The 20,231-nt window shown below is 34.0% G+C and overlaps 1 protein-coding gene across 2 annotated transcripts in view; it reads left to right on the top strand.

The window, feature by feature from the left end:
• The window catches only part of blo (bloated), a 248,337-nt gene that overhangs the window by 177,561 nt on the left and 50,545 nt on the right, over window positions 1-20,231 (top strand). For both annotated transcript variants that reach the window (XM_081742576.1, XM_081742584.1), the window contains exon 3: window positions 11,290-12,434. In XM_081742576.1, the coding sequence (XP_081598702.1) occupies window positions 11,290-12,426 (1,137 nt within the window). In that variant the 3' untranslated portion in view covers window positions 12,427-12,434. The remainder of the gene's footprint in view (window positions 1-11,289; window positions 12,435-20,231) is intronic.

The raw sequence follows: 20,231 nt of genomic DNA, 5'->3' as shown, positions 1-20,231 counted from the left end.
TAAATTTTCACTGGCCCCCTAAAATTTTCACGGTAGGCTTGCAAATGAACTGTAATATGGTTGGGTCGGGCCCCCCCTAACTTCTACCCCCCCCCTACATTTTTGGGCTGGCTACGGGCCTGCAAAGTGTCCACCGTGGCCACAATGTTTGCCAACGAGAAATTTCACAGTTTACTTGTGTTAGGAAGTTTCCTTTTTTTAATTTTACTTTGCTACCTATAGAAAAATTCCGGATATATATATATATATATATATATATATATATATATATATATATATATATATATATATATATATGTGTGTGTGTGTGTGTGTGTGTGTGTGTGATTCTCAAATTTTTAGTAATTAAAATTTAAAATTATGTAAAATGGCTTTATAACCATCCTGTTAGGAAAACAAAAACTAGTATAGGACGGAAAAGAGACGTGAATAACCGGAAAATATTTAAATTCAGATTTCCCTAATCGTTATGTTTGTGCGAAATTTGAATACGTTATTATTGTTATTTGATCCATTAATATTTATAAAAATGTAAGTTTATTACATGCTTCAATACTTGTCCCTCTTAAAAAGAGAAAAGAAACAACGCATTTTTTAAAAAAAAGGTGTAAATGGCCATTATTAATTCAATCCATATCCTCAATCGTCTTCGTCGTAGATAAAACATACCAATCATACAACTGCACGTGGTTCTCATTCTATCGATGCTTCTGTAAAGGAATATATAAATTTACATCCACAGCGATGTGTTAACTCGTGCAAGCATGTGCACTTGAAAGTACGAATACAAAACAAGAAAAAATATTTCATATCTATACATTTTTTCCTTTTTTTTATCATTTGAAAAGACGATTTCGAAAGCGACTGGAAGGAAGAAAGGAACTGTATAGTAAATGTAAATGAATGAATGAATGAATATTTACGTTATTGCAAATTCTGGTGAATGGAAGTTTTTTTTTTTTTTTTTTTTTAATGGGAACGGGGAAGGAAGAAGATGAAGCTAGATGGAATAGAAAATGGTAATGTAATGGAGTGGGGAAAAATAAAAGTAAAACGGAAGTTTTTTTTTCATCTTTCCCCAACCAACCTAAAGTTGCTTGTCACGCGTCCGTCCTTGTTGTTGGGCGTCGGAGGAACTTCATGGCAATTATCAAGTCGTTAGCAGCATCCAAATGGCCTTCTACCAGGGATCAAAACAGTTTCTTTACGAATTATACTGAGGTTTACTACTAAATGTAAAATTTATTTATGAAAATTACACGAATGCTCCGTCAATCCACAAAGAACCACAAAAATTACTATGTCACTCTTCCTGTGTATATATTTCCGTAGCTTTCCTATGAGTTAATTTCACTATCTTTATGTTGTATTTGCTTTCCATTTTTCAAAATAATTTTAACCTCACTGGTGTTTGTGTCATAAGCCTAAAACCATGCTTTGTCTCAAATCTTTAGGATGAATATTTGATGGAATGATTAAGGGGAAAAAAATCTTCCGAGGGCTATATTTTGTTACGTATTTCTATTATAATTATTCTAAGGTGTAGTAATTGCTTGAAAAGTATCATACTATTCACGCATATGTTTTAATATACAAGTACCATAGTTATACAACTGATATTAAACATGTATAATGTATTTAATACTGCATTTTTCATTTTTATTTCATTCCTACTTCTTTATTAATGGCACTAGAAGGAAGTAGGCACTATATATATATATATATATTATTTACCTATCCATGCTTTATATTGGATATGCTCTATATAGGCAAATGAAAATGATGAAACAAGGACTAGAATAATGCAAAACGGGTCAAATCGAAATTACTTTTAAGCCAAATTAAGCAAACGATGTTTATTTACCAAACCTATCCATATTCGCATGACGAACTTGATCTCAGAACCGTGTGCTACAAAGGAAAATCCTCTATCACTAAGCTACCCTATTCATTTAATCAATGGGACGGCGGTGGCTCAGTGGTAGAGCATTCACCTCTGGTGTCTGGGGTTCTTGGTTCGATCCCAGCTCGGACCAAGTGAGCTTTGTGGTGGAAAAGAATAGTGTGCGTGGATTTTCTCAGGGTTCTCCCATTTCCTCCCACTTTCTTCATTTCAACAATTGATTCATTTCTCATCATCACCGTCTCCTTTAGCCTAACCGCCATAACCGTGGGACGTAAAACTTATAGATCTCGTCTTATCTCTCATTTAATGGGGTGGAATAATACTACATATATGTGTGTGAGAGAATCTGAGAATTTATCTGCTACGGCAAAAGGAAATCCTAGAAAATCTTGAAATAATATGAACCTCATAGTAAGGAATTGTCGTACTATTTCGATTTTACCACTTTCAAATGAATATCCAGTACTGTACATCGGGTTTAGTTTTATTGTTATTTTCATGAACGCATTAATACGTTTATAGTAAAAACTGAAATAACTAATTTCATAGCGTTAAAAAATTGTATAACTTTTTTTCGTATATTGATCATATGATATATACATGGTATAGAATTACAGTAATTTCATGATCCTATACAAAATGTATATGATGTCTTCTCGTCATTAAATTTTTAGTTTATGTTGAATTTATGCAGAACAAGCAAACAAACAAAGCAATTCCTAGCAGCTATCAAAGTGGCATTATTCTGTAAGCAAATTACATCCTTCTTCCATTTTTGTATCGTCTACAATATCATATTGCTATGATAATTACGAGAATTAAACAATATCTTCTGCATAGGGAAATGTAGTCATATCTAACATTAAAGAAAAATACATTTTCCGGGTGAAGGTTTCGGTAGAAGAATGATTGTTTCGCCACACCTCCTGCAACGCCCATCCATTCTAGAAGATTTAGAATTGCATGTAATGTTATTTTTATTACTGGTAAATACATTATATAGAACTTATCGCAATTCTTTCCGCATTTTACGAACTATTACATAATCAAATATTTTTCCAAGATTTGTGTTACTTCTTTATGTAATAATATTGCTTCTTTTCTATATATTTAAACAGATGTGGCCAATGCCCTAATAAGAAGTGAAGTGAATGGAGTGGTCGTAGTCACTCGTTAATTATGTTACTTACAGATTTGACCTAGTTTTTTTTTTATCTTTAATTTGGGAGCTCTTTAATATTGCACGAAGTGTCATAAAACTTTTAAAACTCTGTTGCAATGAATTCGGTCGGTAATTTCCGAGCCTTTGCAAACAATAAATAGAAGCAACCAAATACTAAATTGAAATAGGCGGTGCACGCCAACAGGCTGATAACCTTTCTGTAATAATAAAAAGGTTAACTCTTTTCCTTTGTACAGTATGTGCTCTATATGACCTACTGCCAGATATGTGTTATACAAAATTAACTCAACTTTTATATATATATATATATATATATATATATATATATATATATATATATATATATATATATATATAATTAAATATTAGACGGTTGGAACGGAACATGCATTACCCAAATCAAATTATGTTGTTAGATCATTTCGATCATTTTATATCACGGCCCCCTTTGATCATATCGTTTTGCCAGTGACTCCCATAAGCAACTTCTTGATTATTGTATTTTACTTACATTTTAATAAGCGGTTTTCACCAGTTTCATTTCTTTTTTATTCCAGTTGATTCTTTATTTGTTTAATATTCTTTGCTGTATTTGGCAAAAAGTATGGAAATAAAAATCTGTATCAAAATTTTAAAAAATTGAAAATAATCTTTAAAAAATGTGTTTTTCCGCTATTAGATTCTAATTACATTTTTCTTTCTTACCTCCCATCGTGACTCCCGTGTGTTCTTCTCGCGACCTCCCTTGAGGTCCTGAACTCCAGGTTGAAAAACATGGATTTAGGTGAATGGAGTGGGTAGTGATAAAGTATATTGAATTGTATTACGTTTTTGTGTTTCATGCCTCACAGTTATGTCCTTCAAGCTAAAGGAGACGATAAGAAATGAATAATTGAATTATATGAAGCTCGATGCATAAGAAGTGGGATTCAAATTCTCGACAGGCAGACTTTGCCAGCCTGATATCTTGGGCCTCTTGACAGACTATTCCAGTCAGTAATTGTGAAGTGACCACATCTGAAGCTATAATATCACGACTTCGATTCCAAGTTATGACATGCGGATTGTAGTGGCATATTGTTACAGTATGTGTAATTTCTTGGAACATATCCATGTTTCTTGTAATACATCGTGTCCAATATTTTAAGATGTCCTAATTAACTTGTACAGCGGTGGACACTTCTAAATGGTACACCTTAGCCGTAAATCTCCATATGGCTGTACCATTTAGAAGTGTCCACCGCTGTACATACGGTAGGGATGGGATGTATCTTGGGAATTCTGACCAGAAAACAAACATTTCCAAATGTATTCTTTTTACATATGACATGTTATCTTTATTCTTTCACAATAGTCTTAATCAAGCTACTAGAATAAATGGGAAAGACGTAATTCACACGCTACTACATGGAGCGTATAAATTACAAGGGTTTGTGTATTCGTTGTTTTTACGTCAAGGTTGCTCGTGGGGTATTAATGTATATGAACACAAGAACCCTTGATAAAGATAATGCAATAGGAAAGTAGTAAACAAAACCCAGCACATAATTCATTATTACGTGGAGAGTGAGAAGTTTACATACTTGGATACGCCTTGATGCATTTAATCCAAGTTAAAACATCGTACAAAATCATACATCTATAATTTTTAAACGTAACAAACACTGAAACACTTATCGTTTTAAAATATCATCTATTTGTTGAGTAAATACACAGTTCCGAATCCTCGAAGAGCAAAACAAGGTAAGCCATGAATGTCCGGCTTCCTTACCCCCTTCTCCTTTCTAAAGTTCATGTTGATCCCTAATTTAAAAAAAAAAAAAAAAAAAAAAAACAATGTAGCAAGTAGGCCATTTTAATTATTTATGTTTATTCCATTATAAGGAAAGGAGGGGAATTCATGATACGATCATGTTGCACTATGTAATTAGATGCTTTAAATAACGCGTAATGATGATGTCATCAAACTGACCATTTCGTTTGTTTACAAATAAGGACAAAGAACCGAACCATGCGTACAACAGAGAGCTTTTTTTTCTTCTTTCTTGATACTACTTATATAATGGAAAGAGTTGTATATAGCAGGAAAGCATGCGATAATGTTACGGTTGGTAAAACCTCATTCAATGAAAACCACGGCGCGGCTGCCAAAGGGATTAATAATGACTGCTTTCTTTTGCTCTGTTTACAGATAAATTAATTTCTTTATTAGTAGCACCAGACGCGCACCCAGAAATTTTTGTTGGGAGGGATCCGAGCTTTGGAGGGTCTAATATTATAAGCCACTACACCTATGCAGTCTTGATTGGGTATTATTCTGGACCTCAAAAGACGATAAGTAATTGTAAAATATTTCGACCTATATTTTCAGAAAAAAAAAATAGAACTAGAATGTTTTTATAAGAGAAAGAGTACAGATCAAATTTTCATGTTACATCAATCATTTCCCTGTTTAACAAGTACAGTTTTATTGAGAAAGTCTACAAATATATGTCGAGTAATGAAGTTTTGGAGGAGGGGGTCCGGTCCTGGTGGACCCCCCGTGGGAGCGCCCTGACTACAGTAGTACATCATATTGCTTATGAGCTATAAGATTTCTGTCCTGCTTGCATTTCAGTTGATGTATAAATGTTTATGTTCCAATTGTTAGAAACACTAGTCAAAATAACATGATTTTAACACGTTAATTAACGTATGAGTTGAATTTAACTTACGCTGGTTTTGAGTCAAGCGCTTCATGAATGAAACATAATTCTAATATTATTTGCTTATTGTTTTTCTTGGTGGGGGGGACGGTTGACCAGTGGTAGAGCGCTTAGCTCTGATGCGAAAGGTTCCTTATTCGATTCCTGGCCCCGCGAGTTTGTGGTGATACGCGATCAAGTTCGAGGCTTTTCTCGTTACTTTCACCAATTATTTCATAATAGTTCAGTTCTTGTTCACCATCCGTCTTCTTTAGCCTAAAGGGCAAATTTGTGGGACGTCAAACCGCAAACTTCACTTCATACTTTTTTTTTTCGATCCTAAATCCCGACGTTAACTGGTAATTCTTGTCATACACTTTTTAAAGAAATATATTAATACCTGACCAATTTATTTCGAATGTTTATTTTTGTATTTGTTTATTTTTGCTAATATTCAACATAAACTGAAATTAACAGACGGAAGAACAAATTTTTTCCAGTATTATATTATTGTAACTTATTAACATTTTCAGTGTATCTAGGGGAAGAGGAGAAATATGCATTTCAATACTTTATTGCTACTTTTCTTGAATGGATTTAAGCGTCTTTAGCGTCTTTAGCGTCTTTTTGTACGTTTTTCGTGGATCTTATTCAAATATTATTAGCAAAATAAGTACGTAGTAGCATTTTAGAACAACAGGAAATTTAATTCCTTATTATTGATTACTCCTTATTATAATTGTAATAAGAAAGGTTACATCTATATTGTAGCTTGGTACTCATAGCCAAACAGGGTTTCCGAGTTTTAATTTTCCCATGAATAAGATATTACATGAAAAGGACAATCATTTTACATGTGTATAAAAAACACTTGAAATAATATTAATTTTGGAGCTTGAACCTCCCTTGATGAAACTTTGAGTACTCCACTGTATCCAAGAATTTTTGGAATCTGGAAAAAATCGAAAATAAAATGAATATAAATGTAACTAGCGCTCACAGTGTTGCTATTAATAAATGAAATAAACTCTAGTTTAAACTTTTTATATGGTGACTCTATCTATGTATTAATACATAACTAATGTATCAAAATGGAACATAAAAAATATTGTCTTCGCCTAAAATAGAAAAAAAAGCCCGAACCTTTATAAAACAACTTGCTTGCTTGTTTGAAATTCAGTTTACTTTATCAGCACCAAATGTACAGGGAAAGCAGGGTGGCAGTAGCTTATGCTATGATGCAATCAAACCACAGTTTCATGGAACCTACCGGTAATTGAAGAGCTCTCACATAGGAGGAGTGTACACTATTTACCAGCGAGGAAACCAGAGTAAAACACAAGAATGGAAGACGAAGAGAACATCAAGATAGATTAAACATGTTATTGAGGTTAATTTTAAAGTATAGAAGGCAAACATGAAATAAGTTTTAAATGCTGGAATTTATTTAAAAGGGAATTAATGGACAAATGGTTAAGGAAGACAAAGAATAATGAGCCGTGAAACGAAATAATTTATTGAAAAGACACAAATGAAAAAAAAAAATAATAAAACGAATTTGATGCAATTCTAGGAATTATCCACGTTATTTCTTGATGTAGTTAAGAAAAACCTTCAAGTTAGCACCGAAATGCAAGTTTTAACCACAAGTAGCTGCTATAACTCTTCAACAATCCATTGTCATAATGTTTATGAAATACTTTATATTCCTAATGCAAAGTAGCAACAACCGAAGCGCAATATTATTTGCTGTTTGCATTTACCATAGTATTTCCTTCGATTTCTTTGACCTTGTTCTTCAGTTCACTTCTACACTCTTTTTTCCATCCGGTTGTAGAAAAAAAAAAGTAAGTAAGCGGTAACAAAATTTAAAAGTCAATGTTCTGAACATCAACATTACAAATTTTGCAATAATAATACAAAAAAACAAGAATTGATCGGAAGAGAAACTTTTCCTTTTCCTTTACTTTCAAACAGGATTGTGTAACTAATTTAATTACTGTCATTATCCGGTTACAAAAATTAATTTCATTGCAGCAAAAATATAGATAGTAATTTCTTCTTGTATTATATGTTCGTTAGTTAACGGAACACTTCAATCAAAACCAGTGCGTATGTTGTGGTGAACGCATGATGTCAATTTAGTTTAGTTCCTTTTACAAGTGGCAAGTGTTGATTTGAGTTTGTTGTGTTTGTTCAATCTGGCGCGAGTTCCTTCATAGCGGCGCAAGAATGGAAATTTTTGTTGTTAATTATCTTCTATCAGATACAGTGACAGTGTAGATTAGAGACTTGTGAAGAGTTGAAGAAAATATATTTTTGACGAATACAGCATTTTCGATATATCATCAAGAGACTAATATTAGAAACATTTAAATACAAACACTTAGGAACATATCCACTAAAGTACTACAGCGAATAACTTAAAAGTATATATAGAAGTGAATCTGTTTCTCCGATAATAAAACACATTAATGTATAAATATGTCACCACAAATAGACAAGAAAGAAGAACTACGGGCGAATATTCTCAAAATTGTCAAAGACTGTCTTGAGAGCACAGAAGTGCAAAACTTTTTGGTACGCTTCATCACAAACAACGTAGTGAAAGCGATAGTGGAAGCAGTCGTTGAAACAATGGAATTTAACAAAGAAGTTCGTGAATTTGAAGAAAAAATCGAAGAATGTGAGCGACAAATATCCGATTTGAATCGTCAGTTAGATAAATACAGAGATACTTTGTCAACTATCGATTACTATGAGCAGCGTGTCAACATGGGGATGTTTGCGATTATTGAGGAGGATGAGGAGGAAAAGGAAAACAGAGAAAATAGAATAGTGTTTTGTAAAAAGAATATTGAGAAAAGTCGGTTGAATGTGAAAAAGCATCGTCGTCAACAGAGGAGATCAAAAAAGTCAAAGGTAAGACAATTTTTACGGAAGATAGATGTTGTCAATTTTCTGTACTAGAGTGGGACACAGCAATGGAGCGCTCATATCTGGCAATAAGGTTCTATAATTTGACCATAGATTGTATGAAATTGTTTTAGTACTACACCATATCCTAAAATTTTCACGGTATTTTCCTATTTTCTTTATCAAACCAATTCTTTCGTCATTATTTACTGCCATACATCTTCCGTCTTCTTCAGTCTACAGGACATAACTGTGGGAAATAATTTCTTTCTTTCTTTTTTCTTATCGAACGCATTCAATTAAGAATCGGATTGAAAAGTATAAGTTTACGGAACTTAGTGTGTATTACGGAACAGTAAAGAAGTGTGTATTATTTATGCGTATTTGTTTCTTTATGATAGAGCACTGTAAGGTTTAACAGAAAACAAATGGATTAACAGAAAAATTATTATTTACTATTCGTTAGATTTGTTTAACGTTTCAAGAAACACTCAAATATTGATAGTTTTGCCAGGTATGGAAATAACTGTCTACAAAAAAGTTAGCATATTCATTAAACCAGTAATATGAGGTAAGTACGTTAAGAGAAGCAGTTTAAGTCTCGGATCATAAAGAGGCGGTCATATTTGTCACATCATCACTCGTTGATTGGTTACTTCAAGTTAAAAAGAGAGACAAAGAAGAAGGAGGAGGAGGAGGTGAGGGACGAGAAGAAGAAGAAGAATAGAAAGAAAAATTCAAACTTATTTTGAGACTTTGAAATATGCTTTCCATACGGTATCAATTATTGGAACATCTATTTTGTAGGAGGTTCTCATATACGTATATAGCAAAACTTCTATCGATATTTGTTAATATTTTGTGAAATATGTCTCAAAATTAACACATAGTATTAGATTCATTTTATTCTAACTGTCTTCACAAACAGGAAAATTACTAAAAACTAGTACTAGGTCCTATATATAGACTGTCGTATAATCATTTTTACGTGTCATTTTTAAAATTATCATTTGTGGAGACCACTTCAATTACTTTATAATCGTATATAGTTAGATGAAGAATCAATAAACATATGTGAGATAGTATTTCTTTTCCCAATATTTGACAGAAGAGCACCAGTCACGAACGTAGCCAAATGAAATCTATGGGTTTCAGACACCTCTCCCCCGAAAATAAGGAGAAACGTTAAAAAAAAGGAAGAAAGAGAAAAGAAAAGAAAAAGAATTGGGACTTTAGAAAATTAAGTAGTAATTTTCATATGAACTTTTAACAGTCTCAAAAGTCGGACCCCCACAAATGAAATTTCTGAGTACGATCCTGGCCTCAGTCGCAGTTAAAGAACATTGGCCGTCTGGATTCCTTTTTTTTTTTTTTTTTTTTTTTTACATATTTACGAAATAAATCGTTAGCAGTGTACTCCGACTTTTTGTGTGGAGTGTCATCGATGAAGAAAGTTCCACTTTAGTAATTTAGTATCCTTTTCTGCATCCTCCTCGCATGAATAAAAAGTAAAGCTTACTCATTATAGTAATTATTTAGATAATAAGTTTATTGCTTCATCATTCTGTTTATGTCTATTTTTCTTTGAATGACACGGTATTTATGATTTTGTATTCACCAAAACAATAATATTCTTTATATAGCGATCTACAACAGCCATTATGAAAATTACTTTACGTATGTGATTGTACTTTCTCTGAATGTGTTTAGTGTATTACAATTCTTTTTAATCTAAAGGTTTAGCTGAATGAACAACTGTATTAGGTTTCAAGCTAAAACGTAATTTACTCTTTTGTACCAATGAAAGAATAATTTAAGATTTCATCATGTTTCCCCAGAAACAAGACCGAATTTTATATTAATACGAATCTCGTATCTTTTGCCAAACGCCACATTGGAGTTTGTCTATTTGCACAAATACAAATATCTATAGGGTCTATACATTTATTATGTGTAAAGTACCCGTTTCGACACCTACAACTACTAGAGCACATTTTGGGGTAGAGCTTATTTTACGAGCAACCTGAAAAATTATGCTAGGTACCGTATTTTCTGGTAAGATGTCATTTGCGGGAAGTACGGTAATTTCTGTAGAAATAACAACAAAAAAATGAACTAATTAATACTTTTCCAATTGGATAGTAGGTACTTTTGTTTACATTAGAACGATTTATATCAAACCAATAATGAAATAAAACTTGAATGTCGTAACACAGAACAAGTAGAGAGTTTTGTGTTGTACGAGCTACTTTTTGTAGGGAATTGCTACAAAGAGAAAGTTTATATTATATAAGATGTACCTCAAATCTTTCCCTCAAGGAAACAAATTTATTTATTTTATCCTTTAATCACTCAATTGTATAGCAGTTTTCTTTTTCTTAATCGAATGAGGTTTCGCAAAACAAAAATATTATGTATTGTTCACACATCAGAAAACCTGGTTATTTTCGGAAGCTGGTACTATCACGATTATCAAACCAAACCGCAGTTACTCTCTTGATTATTGCTATGTGCGTGTTTTAAGAAGAAATTTAAGGATGTATAAATGTAATCTGTTTCCTAAGGATGTAATTTAAGAAGTAATATGCTGCTCTTTCCAGGATCTGGAGAAGTACGAGAAGCCATGGATCCAGGATGATGATATGGACACAGATTACAGACGTGAACTAGCGACAGCGAGAAGCCAGATGTCCGATGCAGAGGAATCAAAATGGAAGGAACCGCCCAAGAAGAACTTGTCCACACTAAATCGTGTAGAAATTAACAACAAAAAGAACAAGGCCGAAAGTCACGGATGGTTTAAATCATTAGATCGATTGGCCGGAAGGAGGAAGAAAAAAGAGGCCGAAAAAGAACAGGCCAAGAGTGTTATCTCCAGTCGAGCGTCTGGACAGACGGACACAAAGAAGAGTCTGAGATTCTTCGGGGATACAGACCAGGAATCACAAGTCTCAGGACCAACAGTACGAAATAATAACAATAGATTTGAACCAGGACCCAATAAGACTAAAGTAGGAAGGACTGCCAGCGGGGCGTCGGGCGTTCGTCGTGAACTTCTGCTGAGAAATGGCTATCACAACACCAATAACCAACACAACGGCAACGTAAGAAATGTAGTCTCCCCGCCAAGTGCGGCCAGTTCAGTTCCCAGCTCAGAGAGTGAAAATGGAAGTCATGCGAGTCGTGCGACAGAGGGTGACAGCAGTTTGCAGTCCCAAAGATCCGTGTACCTCCACGCAGTGACCGTTGGGGACATTCCGCCATCTACGGGTCTTAACAAACGTCGTGCTCTCAGTCGCGAAGAGCTTTCGTCTCAGGGAGGGCTTCAGCACCAAACAAAGACCTTGTCGCGTTCTATATCGGTGTTAGCTCCTTGGAAACCACGCCACTACCGCGACGCGTACGAGGTCCATTACGATAACCAGCAACAGTTAAAGAAAGCGACACCGGCTAGTGGTGCAGCTACCACGGGACGACCTCCGCGTGCTCCGTCGAAGTCTCGCGGTCGCGACGGTGCGCGTTCTTCTCGTAAGTCTGCTTCAGTTGAGTCTTTAAGTATGATGCGAGAGGAAAACAACAGGACCGCGACACCACCACCAACGGATAGGAAACGACCACACGAAAAGACGGAGAAGAGGCGGAGAACGGCGGTGTCAAGGTCAGCGTCGATGCCAAAGGATTCTCGCCTGGCCGGGTGGTTTCGCAGAAAGAAGCAAGGAAAGGAAAACAACGTATGAAGAGAAAGGTAAGATTTCTTATGAAATTATTTAGTTTATTTTTCCAAATATTTGATTGGTGTAGTATCTAATTTCTATGGAAACACGTTTCGGCTGCTAGTTCAAAACTTCTGACTGTAGATGACGTCGGGTAGCAAGCGTCCAATCAAGTTAGGTTATTACTTTCTAGTTAAATTCCTTCCTTGTTAGTCTAATATCTACCGCGTATATCTTTGATACACAAGATCCCTGTTTCGTCTCCCGATGGAAAAGCATCAAACGCACTACATTGTTCCAGATCCCACTTTAAATTGTAAATCTCGTTTTATATAGCGTCTGTCCTGACAAATGATGTAAATTCAAATCAATCAAGTTTTTAGTTGAAAGTTTTAATGATTTTTTGCATGAGACAAATGATCTGAAATGAAGAATGATTGAATGACATGCTAATGTTCTTCAGAATTTTTACGTGTTTTACCTTCATCAATAACAATAATATTGTATCTTACGTAGCAGACAGATCTGTATTTTGACATCAAAAGGTTCAAAGTAAATCTTACCAATTCTAGAAGAGTATAATCAAATTAAATCTTTAAGAGTGTACTCAAATAATTTCTCTTCAATCCTAGAAGAGATTATAATGTATATTCTGTTTCCAAAATTACTGCTCTTGTTCTTAAAACATCTTGTCCTCTTATTTATAAGGAGAAGTAAAACAAAGAAATATGTATCTTCTTTGTTCGTTTAAAATCTGTGCTTTGAGTCAAGATCCTAAAGTCGTATGCACAATTGCGAGAATATAGTTTACTAAAGAGAGATGGCTGGCTATGTTCTTTTGAACAAGACTACAAACTCTTGTTGGATAAATGGATTTTAGTGTTCACATTTTAGTCATACAGTCATTTCACTCTAAATATTAGGACTGAATATTTCTCATTATCCTTATAACCAATGATTTTCTGAGGTTTATGCTTGAAAATCAGCCATTTTATTCTCAAGTCTCCCAAATTAACAAGTAGTATGTGTGTTACTGTTAGGAGTATCCATGTCACTGTTAGAAGAAGGCTAACAACAATAGTTACAGTCTGGTAGTTACAGTGGATTTTTTCTACATATGAAGTAACTAAATAAGGAATTTGTACTAGGAGGATAAAAACTATAAATTACTATTGGTAACGAACAGCACATTTTCGATAGTCATAAAAAGTCATTTAACTCGATCTTCTCGAAAACTGTGCATGAGAATTTGGTCTCAAACATGTAATTTTGCTCAGCTCATGTCATCTATCAATTAATATATCTCTCTCGTCTTTGGAGAATATTATAGATCAGTGGCTGTCAAACTTATGAAGCTTCTGAGCTACCGTACCGTTTTTAAATCCTTCTGTAGGCTACCAACGAAAAGAACTACCAACTTTTAAAAAAATCTTGCATTTGTTTATTGCCTATCTCAGTGGAGGAATCACGGTTAGCCAACCGGAGCGTTAACGTGATCTACCAAAAATGTCCCCACGAGCTACTAGTAGCTCGGGATTGACCGTTTGGCGATCACTGTTATGGATAAACAAAAATTAAAGTCTTAGAGGTAATCATAATTTTGAAGCTGTTTCTCATTAACCATACAATATAGTATCATCATACTAGTGTCACGACGAACAGGTTGATGAGGGGTACATCTCAGTATCAGTTTCATCTTAACAGATGGCCAGATGGCGTTATTGTATAACATGAATTTGTAGGCTTACAAAAACTTTTATCTCGATTTTCACGAAAACTATGCATAAGGAGTTACAGTCACTCACATCATTTTGTTTAGTCCAATATGATCTATCACTTACTTTTGAACATTTTTTCGTTATTCGCTAATTACATTAGTAATTGCAGAACTTTATATTGAGTTTCTGTCCAACGGTCTGCACCATTTTAGTACCTACACTATTATGAGATAATTATATCCCATGACAAGTATATGTACGTAACTGTTATAAGTATTTGTGGCACTGTTAGGAGTGCGAATGTCATTGCTAGAGGATTGGAAATAACAATAGATAATACTCTGTTAGTTATATATACAGAGTGTTTCAAAACAACACCGACAAAGTTTGAGAGGTGATTCCTGACACCAAGATAAGACTAAAAGTATAGACAAACCTGGATGCACAAATGCTTCCTTTCGGAGTTATAGGATGCCGAAAACATGAAAAATTAGACTTTGAAGTTCCATAACTCCAAACCTATGGGACCTACCGTAGTCAGGTCAGGACTTCACTTAGAAACTAGTATGTGTTCTATCCAAATATCCATATTTCAGAATCCTGCGGTACTTCTGGAATAATTTTTATAGAGGTAGTTGACGAGTACTTCAACTTCAAACCATATGCCCGTAGCCAAACGGTTTCTTGATATAAATTCAGCATCCCCAAAATATGTTCCATCTCGGCTTTAATCCGTCTACTGTAACCGCAAGTGGCACAAATCTACCGGTTTTGTTTGAATATTGATCTCTATGAAAAGAGAGAATGGTAAGAGATGAAGTGAAACTCTTTTTTAAAAATAAAAGTATGGATCCAGGATTCCATGGATAGATGTTATTCCACCCTTAATCTTCTACTGAAACGGAAGAGGTAGAATTTTACGACTTCCGGTTTGAAATAAAACGCTTACTTGGTGTAGATTTACAGATCCAGGAATAAATTTAATCTCGGTTCTAGTTTCTCAATTGAAACCAGAAATAGTAGAAACTTATTATCATTTCCGGTATCAATATTGATCCCCGTAGAACAAAAAAAAAACGATAATAGATAACGAGAAATGGTTTCTTTGATATGAATTTAATGTCGCAAGAATAAGTTCAATTTCAGTTTTAATCCTTCTCTTGAAATCTGAAATGTAGAAATCTGCTACTTCTGGTTTTAATGTTGGATTTTCATAGAGAAAAAATGTAAGACATAGTAGGGAATTATTTACAAATATAAATTCAGCATCCCAAGAATAGGTCCCATTTTCTTTCTTATCCGCCTATTTAAATAGAAACTGATAAAGCTATCGTATGGTAGAGACCTGCACGGGCCCTAAAGTTTTGCAGATTTTCGGCCCGAGCCCGGCACGAGCCGATAAGTTTTTTTTTTTAATTCTTGGCCTAAGCCCGGCCCGGGACGGATAATTTTTTTTAAAAAATTAGCTCGAGCCCCAATCTTTCTCAAAATTTAGTATTAAACTTGACCTAACCCTCAGAAATATTTTCTAAACTCTGGTTCACAACCTGACGCTTGCCTCCCGAATGGTACCATTGCCTCCTAGAACTTTGCCTGTCATCTAGAGAACAAAAACTCCATTTCCTGTAACAAAAATCTAACTTAATTGATTTTTAGCATAAAGTGAAGATGACAATATTGTTTAGCGACAGGCAAAACTTTCCCACCCCTTCTTGTTATATTTTGGGTTCAGTGAAGGTTAAGGAATAGCTATTGCATTTTTATAACATTTTTTACGGGCACACTTCTTCAACGTTTGGCATTATTCCAATTATCGTTTAACGAAAGTCAATAATTATTAAAGAATTGCAATTAATCGGCCCCAGCCCGGCCCGACCTGAAGAGAAATCAGTGTCGGCCGGCACAAGCCCGGCTCGGCCCAAAGAAATAATAGTGTCGGCCCGCCCAAGCCCGTGGACCCTTCAATTTAGAATCCAACAGTAGTTCAAAACGTGTTATATTTTTATTATTCGCTCAAAATGGAGATAAGAAATTGTTAGGAATGCACAACACTGTAATTTTCACGAACTTACAATATTATTCGCAAAAAGCAAAAGAATATCTAATCCTGAAAGTAAATGAAGAGTTGAGATTAGAAATCCATTTTAAGTTCATTGATTTGTGTCCAGTATACTGAATTTCACTACAGTTGCTTCTGAATTTTTGAAATTCCATAGTTGCCACAAAAGCTGGGTGAACATTTAGAATAATCAAAATCTACTCGTACGTTCATGTATGTCCCATGGGTCAAAATTGTTTACTTATCTACAATGTATTTACTTAGTTTTTCTTTTAAAAATTCCGAAATAAATTCTTGTTTCTGTCAACAGAATATTTAAAACATCTCTAGCGATAGAAAGTTTAAATACATATTACAAATACATTAAATTCCTCATTTGGCGTCAGAGACTCGTGTTTGATTCCTAGAGGGAGATCATGTGTTTCGGGTCCCACGTTTATAGCTGTAGGTCTACGTCTCATAATAGCCTCGCTGCTAAAAGAGACGCTAAATTCAAAATGAAATGAAAAAAATAAATAAATGAAATTCCTCACTTTACACAATGTTAACGCAGTTTATATTAAATTACTTTCTTCTCGTTTTTTTAAAATATAAAAAGCATGAATCTGAAATGGAAAGTAAATGATATTCTAAGATTCTACATTAGTCTACATTCTTATTTTAAAGTCGTTTCTTTTTTAATTCTTAATTCTGTCAAATATTCCTTAAATGTTGACAAAGTGAATTCAAATAATGCAGTTAAGACAAAATAAACGTGAGCCATTTTACATTCTAACGTTAAATCCACCTTCCGAAAGGATGAACAGTGAAATAAATCAGGCTTCTTTGGTACTGGTGATCATAAATTGTTGTTCTATAAATCAGTCTCTTTATTTATTAACGTATCTCGTGAATGTATAGTTGAAGAATTCGTGGGGAAAACCTTTACTTTGCCCTTCACCGACCTCAAGTCCTGACTTCGTGTTTTTTTTTTTTTTGTTTGTTTGTTTTTTTGTTGTTTTTTTTAATTCACTCCGTGTGACCGTGATTTGTAATTTCTTTTATCCTTAGTTTTAGAAGCTCTTACGTCACAATATTAGCTTTTATAAATAAGAAACAAAACATGTTATTAGCACAATCTAATTTTGTTGCTAATTATGTGCTGTTCTTGTTTTAGTTACTAACAGTAAGTCCATTGGCAATTTACAAAAACGTACTAGCAGTGTAATCAGGCATAAATTAAAGACTTGTAAAATTCCGCGTACGGAATTTATTTAGTTCGTTTTTTCTGAGATTCAGTGTTCGTAATTGAAAAAAAAAAAGAAAGTATTGATGTTATTTTCGCTTAACCTAAATATATAGAACTCTTGGAACCATAATATGCAGTAATTGAGTTTTATACAGGTTTTATCCAGCGGGTATAAATAAACCTATGAAAACAGAAGAAAAAAGTGTTAAAAGGCCTGGCCTTTCGACGGACTACTCACAAAATATACGTTTAGGGCCTAGAGGTCAACTGGAAGAGATTCGGACGTTCCTTCTCTCTCTCTCTCTCTCTCTCTCTCTCTCTCTCTATATATATATATATATATATATATATATATATATATATATATATATATATATATATATATATATATATAACTGACTATGTTTGTAACTTCATACCTCTGAACCACCCGACTGATCTCGATCAAATATTCAACATTGATGAGATTCGGGGCTGGGATGCTTTCTATCATTTTACTTTGACAGTGCAACTTAGGGGAGGAGTCCACCATAAAACCCACTTGACGAGAGCTGGCATCGAACCAGGACTCCACGCCCCAGACTTGAGCTTTCTACAATTGCATCACCTCGACTCCCTAGTGTTTTTCGCATGGAAGTGTGAGTAAATATTATAAGATAAAATGTTGTGCAGTTTTAAACACTTTCAAGTCTCCGAATCTTCAATACATGCTACTCATGTAAAGTTTGATCATGTTGAAATCCTGTTAACTATTTCAGTTATCATTTTCAAAATTACTACTTTCATGAGTAACAAACTACTCTAAAGGAATTGCTATACTTAATTTACTTGTTAAGACTATAAAATCAAATTTTGCATACAATGAATTTCTTCCACATTATAATTCGAATTTACTGTGATTATTTTTTAAAAAAAAATTCACACACACATGAGAATCCTTATTCGTTGCATATCGGAGAATAAATTCGTGGGGTTTACAAACTAAAATGAGATCAACTCTTACTTTCTTCAAAAATGGTTGAATTTTAATTAATCTTGGTTTAGAAGTTTACAACGCAATTAATTATTTGCACACCTATTACTTATAAATGTATCATGTAGGCCAAAGAAGTTTAAACTTCGCTGAACAGAAAAATTAATCTAGATCGAAAAAGCCGAAAAATATTAAGCTGGTTTTGAGTTGTAATTATTTCGTTTACATAATTACCTACAGGAGTGGGCTGGTTCCATGAAGAGGAAGGTGATATAAATATTGGAAGCGTGTGATACCAATTGTTAATAGTCCATAACTACATATGATTTTAACTATAACATAAGATATCATTTTTAAATAAAAGTACTTCAAACAAAAGTTCTGTTTTAACGTAATGTTTGATTACAGAAGACATCCGCAGTACCCCGAAAATATAACTGTAATCTTCAGGTTAGCGAACCTGTAATACTCCCTCAATAGATATTACTAATAAAAATTTATAAGATACGCGAACTATTTTGTGTATTATCCTAGAAAAAAAATAATGTGAATATTTCAGGGAAATTTAATCATTTTATTCCGTTATTAAATAGATTTGGGGGCGCCATAAAGTGGAGGACTTACCGGCATTTGCACAAATACTTGCAAGTCACCCTTGATTACCTGTAAACTGTTGTGGTAGCACGTATTCACTATTTAAATCTATATTGAAAAGAGAAAAAATATCAATTTGGCTCCGTCAAAATTAAACTCAAAATGAACAACCCTGATAGCCGAACTTCGGCAAATTTTCATCGTATTTGATATTAGTGTTGCAAATTAGAGGTAAAACTTAGTGTCTATATTTCACTCTTGCTCCTATTTAAGCTTAATTTACGAAAAAAAAATGTATTTTGACAGTGATGAAAAGCATAGCTAGCGCCTTAACTTAACTGATCTACAACTCATAAAAATTACCGAAGTTAAATAGTATAAGGTCTTGATAGCAATTAGATAAGTGACTATTGAGAAAAACTAGGTGACATTGTCAGTGTGGCACTCAGCCAGTGTCGTGGGAACAACTGAGGAACTACATAATTTAAAGAATTGGCGGACTGAGATCAGGAAAGCCTGTGGCGTTGGACTCAAGTCAACGGCAATGAGAACCGCGATGTGCTCACCACACATTCCCCAAATTTGAAATCGCAGATGGTTGGATAAGCCTTAAAGGTTTATGTCTGGGATTTTCCTAATTTAGTTGTACCTGTAAACATATATTACTTAACTAATATACATCAAATTTACAATCGGAATCTATGATGTAATTTCGCAGATTAAAAGTCGGGAAAACAACAATACAAACAAAACAATATTTAGGCATATGGCCCCCTCCCTATTTAACCGCTGGGTCATGAAAACTCAAAAGTGATAACGGTATTCGAAACTAAACATAATATATTGCAATTGAAATCTTCTTTAATCTTCTTTACAGAAGGAACATAAGCCACTTCCGATAACTCTGGCTGTATATAATGCCATGGGTGTATCTGTGGAACACGTGTTTTATGATTTAACAATGTTTCTTCGGTATATGTTGTTTTGTAAATGTTAATGTGTTTTGTTTATGACGTTTTGTGAACACTGTTTATGCATCATCGACATTGCTCTAACCACACAAACCACAATGAAGGAAAACGCCAAGCCTCAGTTCAATGTTAGATGATTGATATGTTTCTCTCTTTTATTAACAAGGACAAAACGGTTAACTACAAAAGTGTTCAAATGTTATGGAAGAACTCAAAGTAGTTGTAATAATAATAATGTGAATGTTGTACTGCAACGACCACACATTTGATGTCGACACAGGAAGAA

This window comes from Thermobia domestica, chromosome 2, assembly GCF_964235325.1.
Source record: "Thermobia domestica chromosome 2, izTheDome1.hap1.1, whole genome shotgun sequence".
NCBI classification, from domain to species: domain Eukaryota; kingdom Metazoa; phylum Arthropoda; class Insecta; order Zygentoma; family Lepismatidae; genus Thermobia; species Thermobia domestica.
Note: the sequence above shows the minus strand (reverse complement) of the source record. Positions and strands in the feature narration are given on the sequence as shown.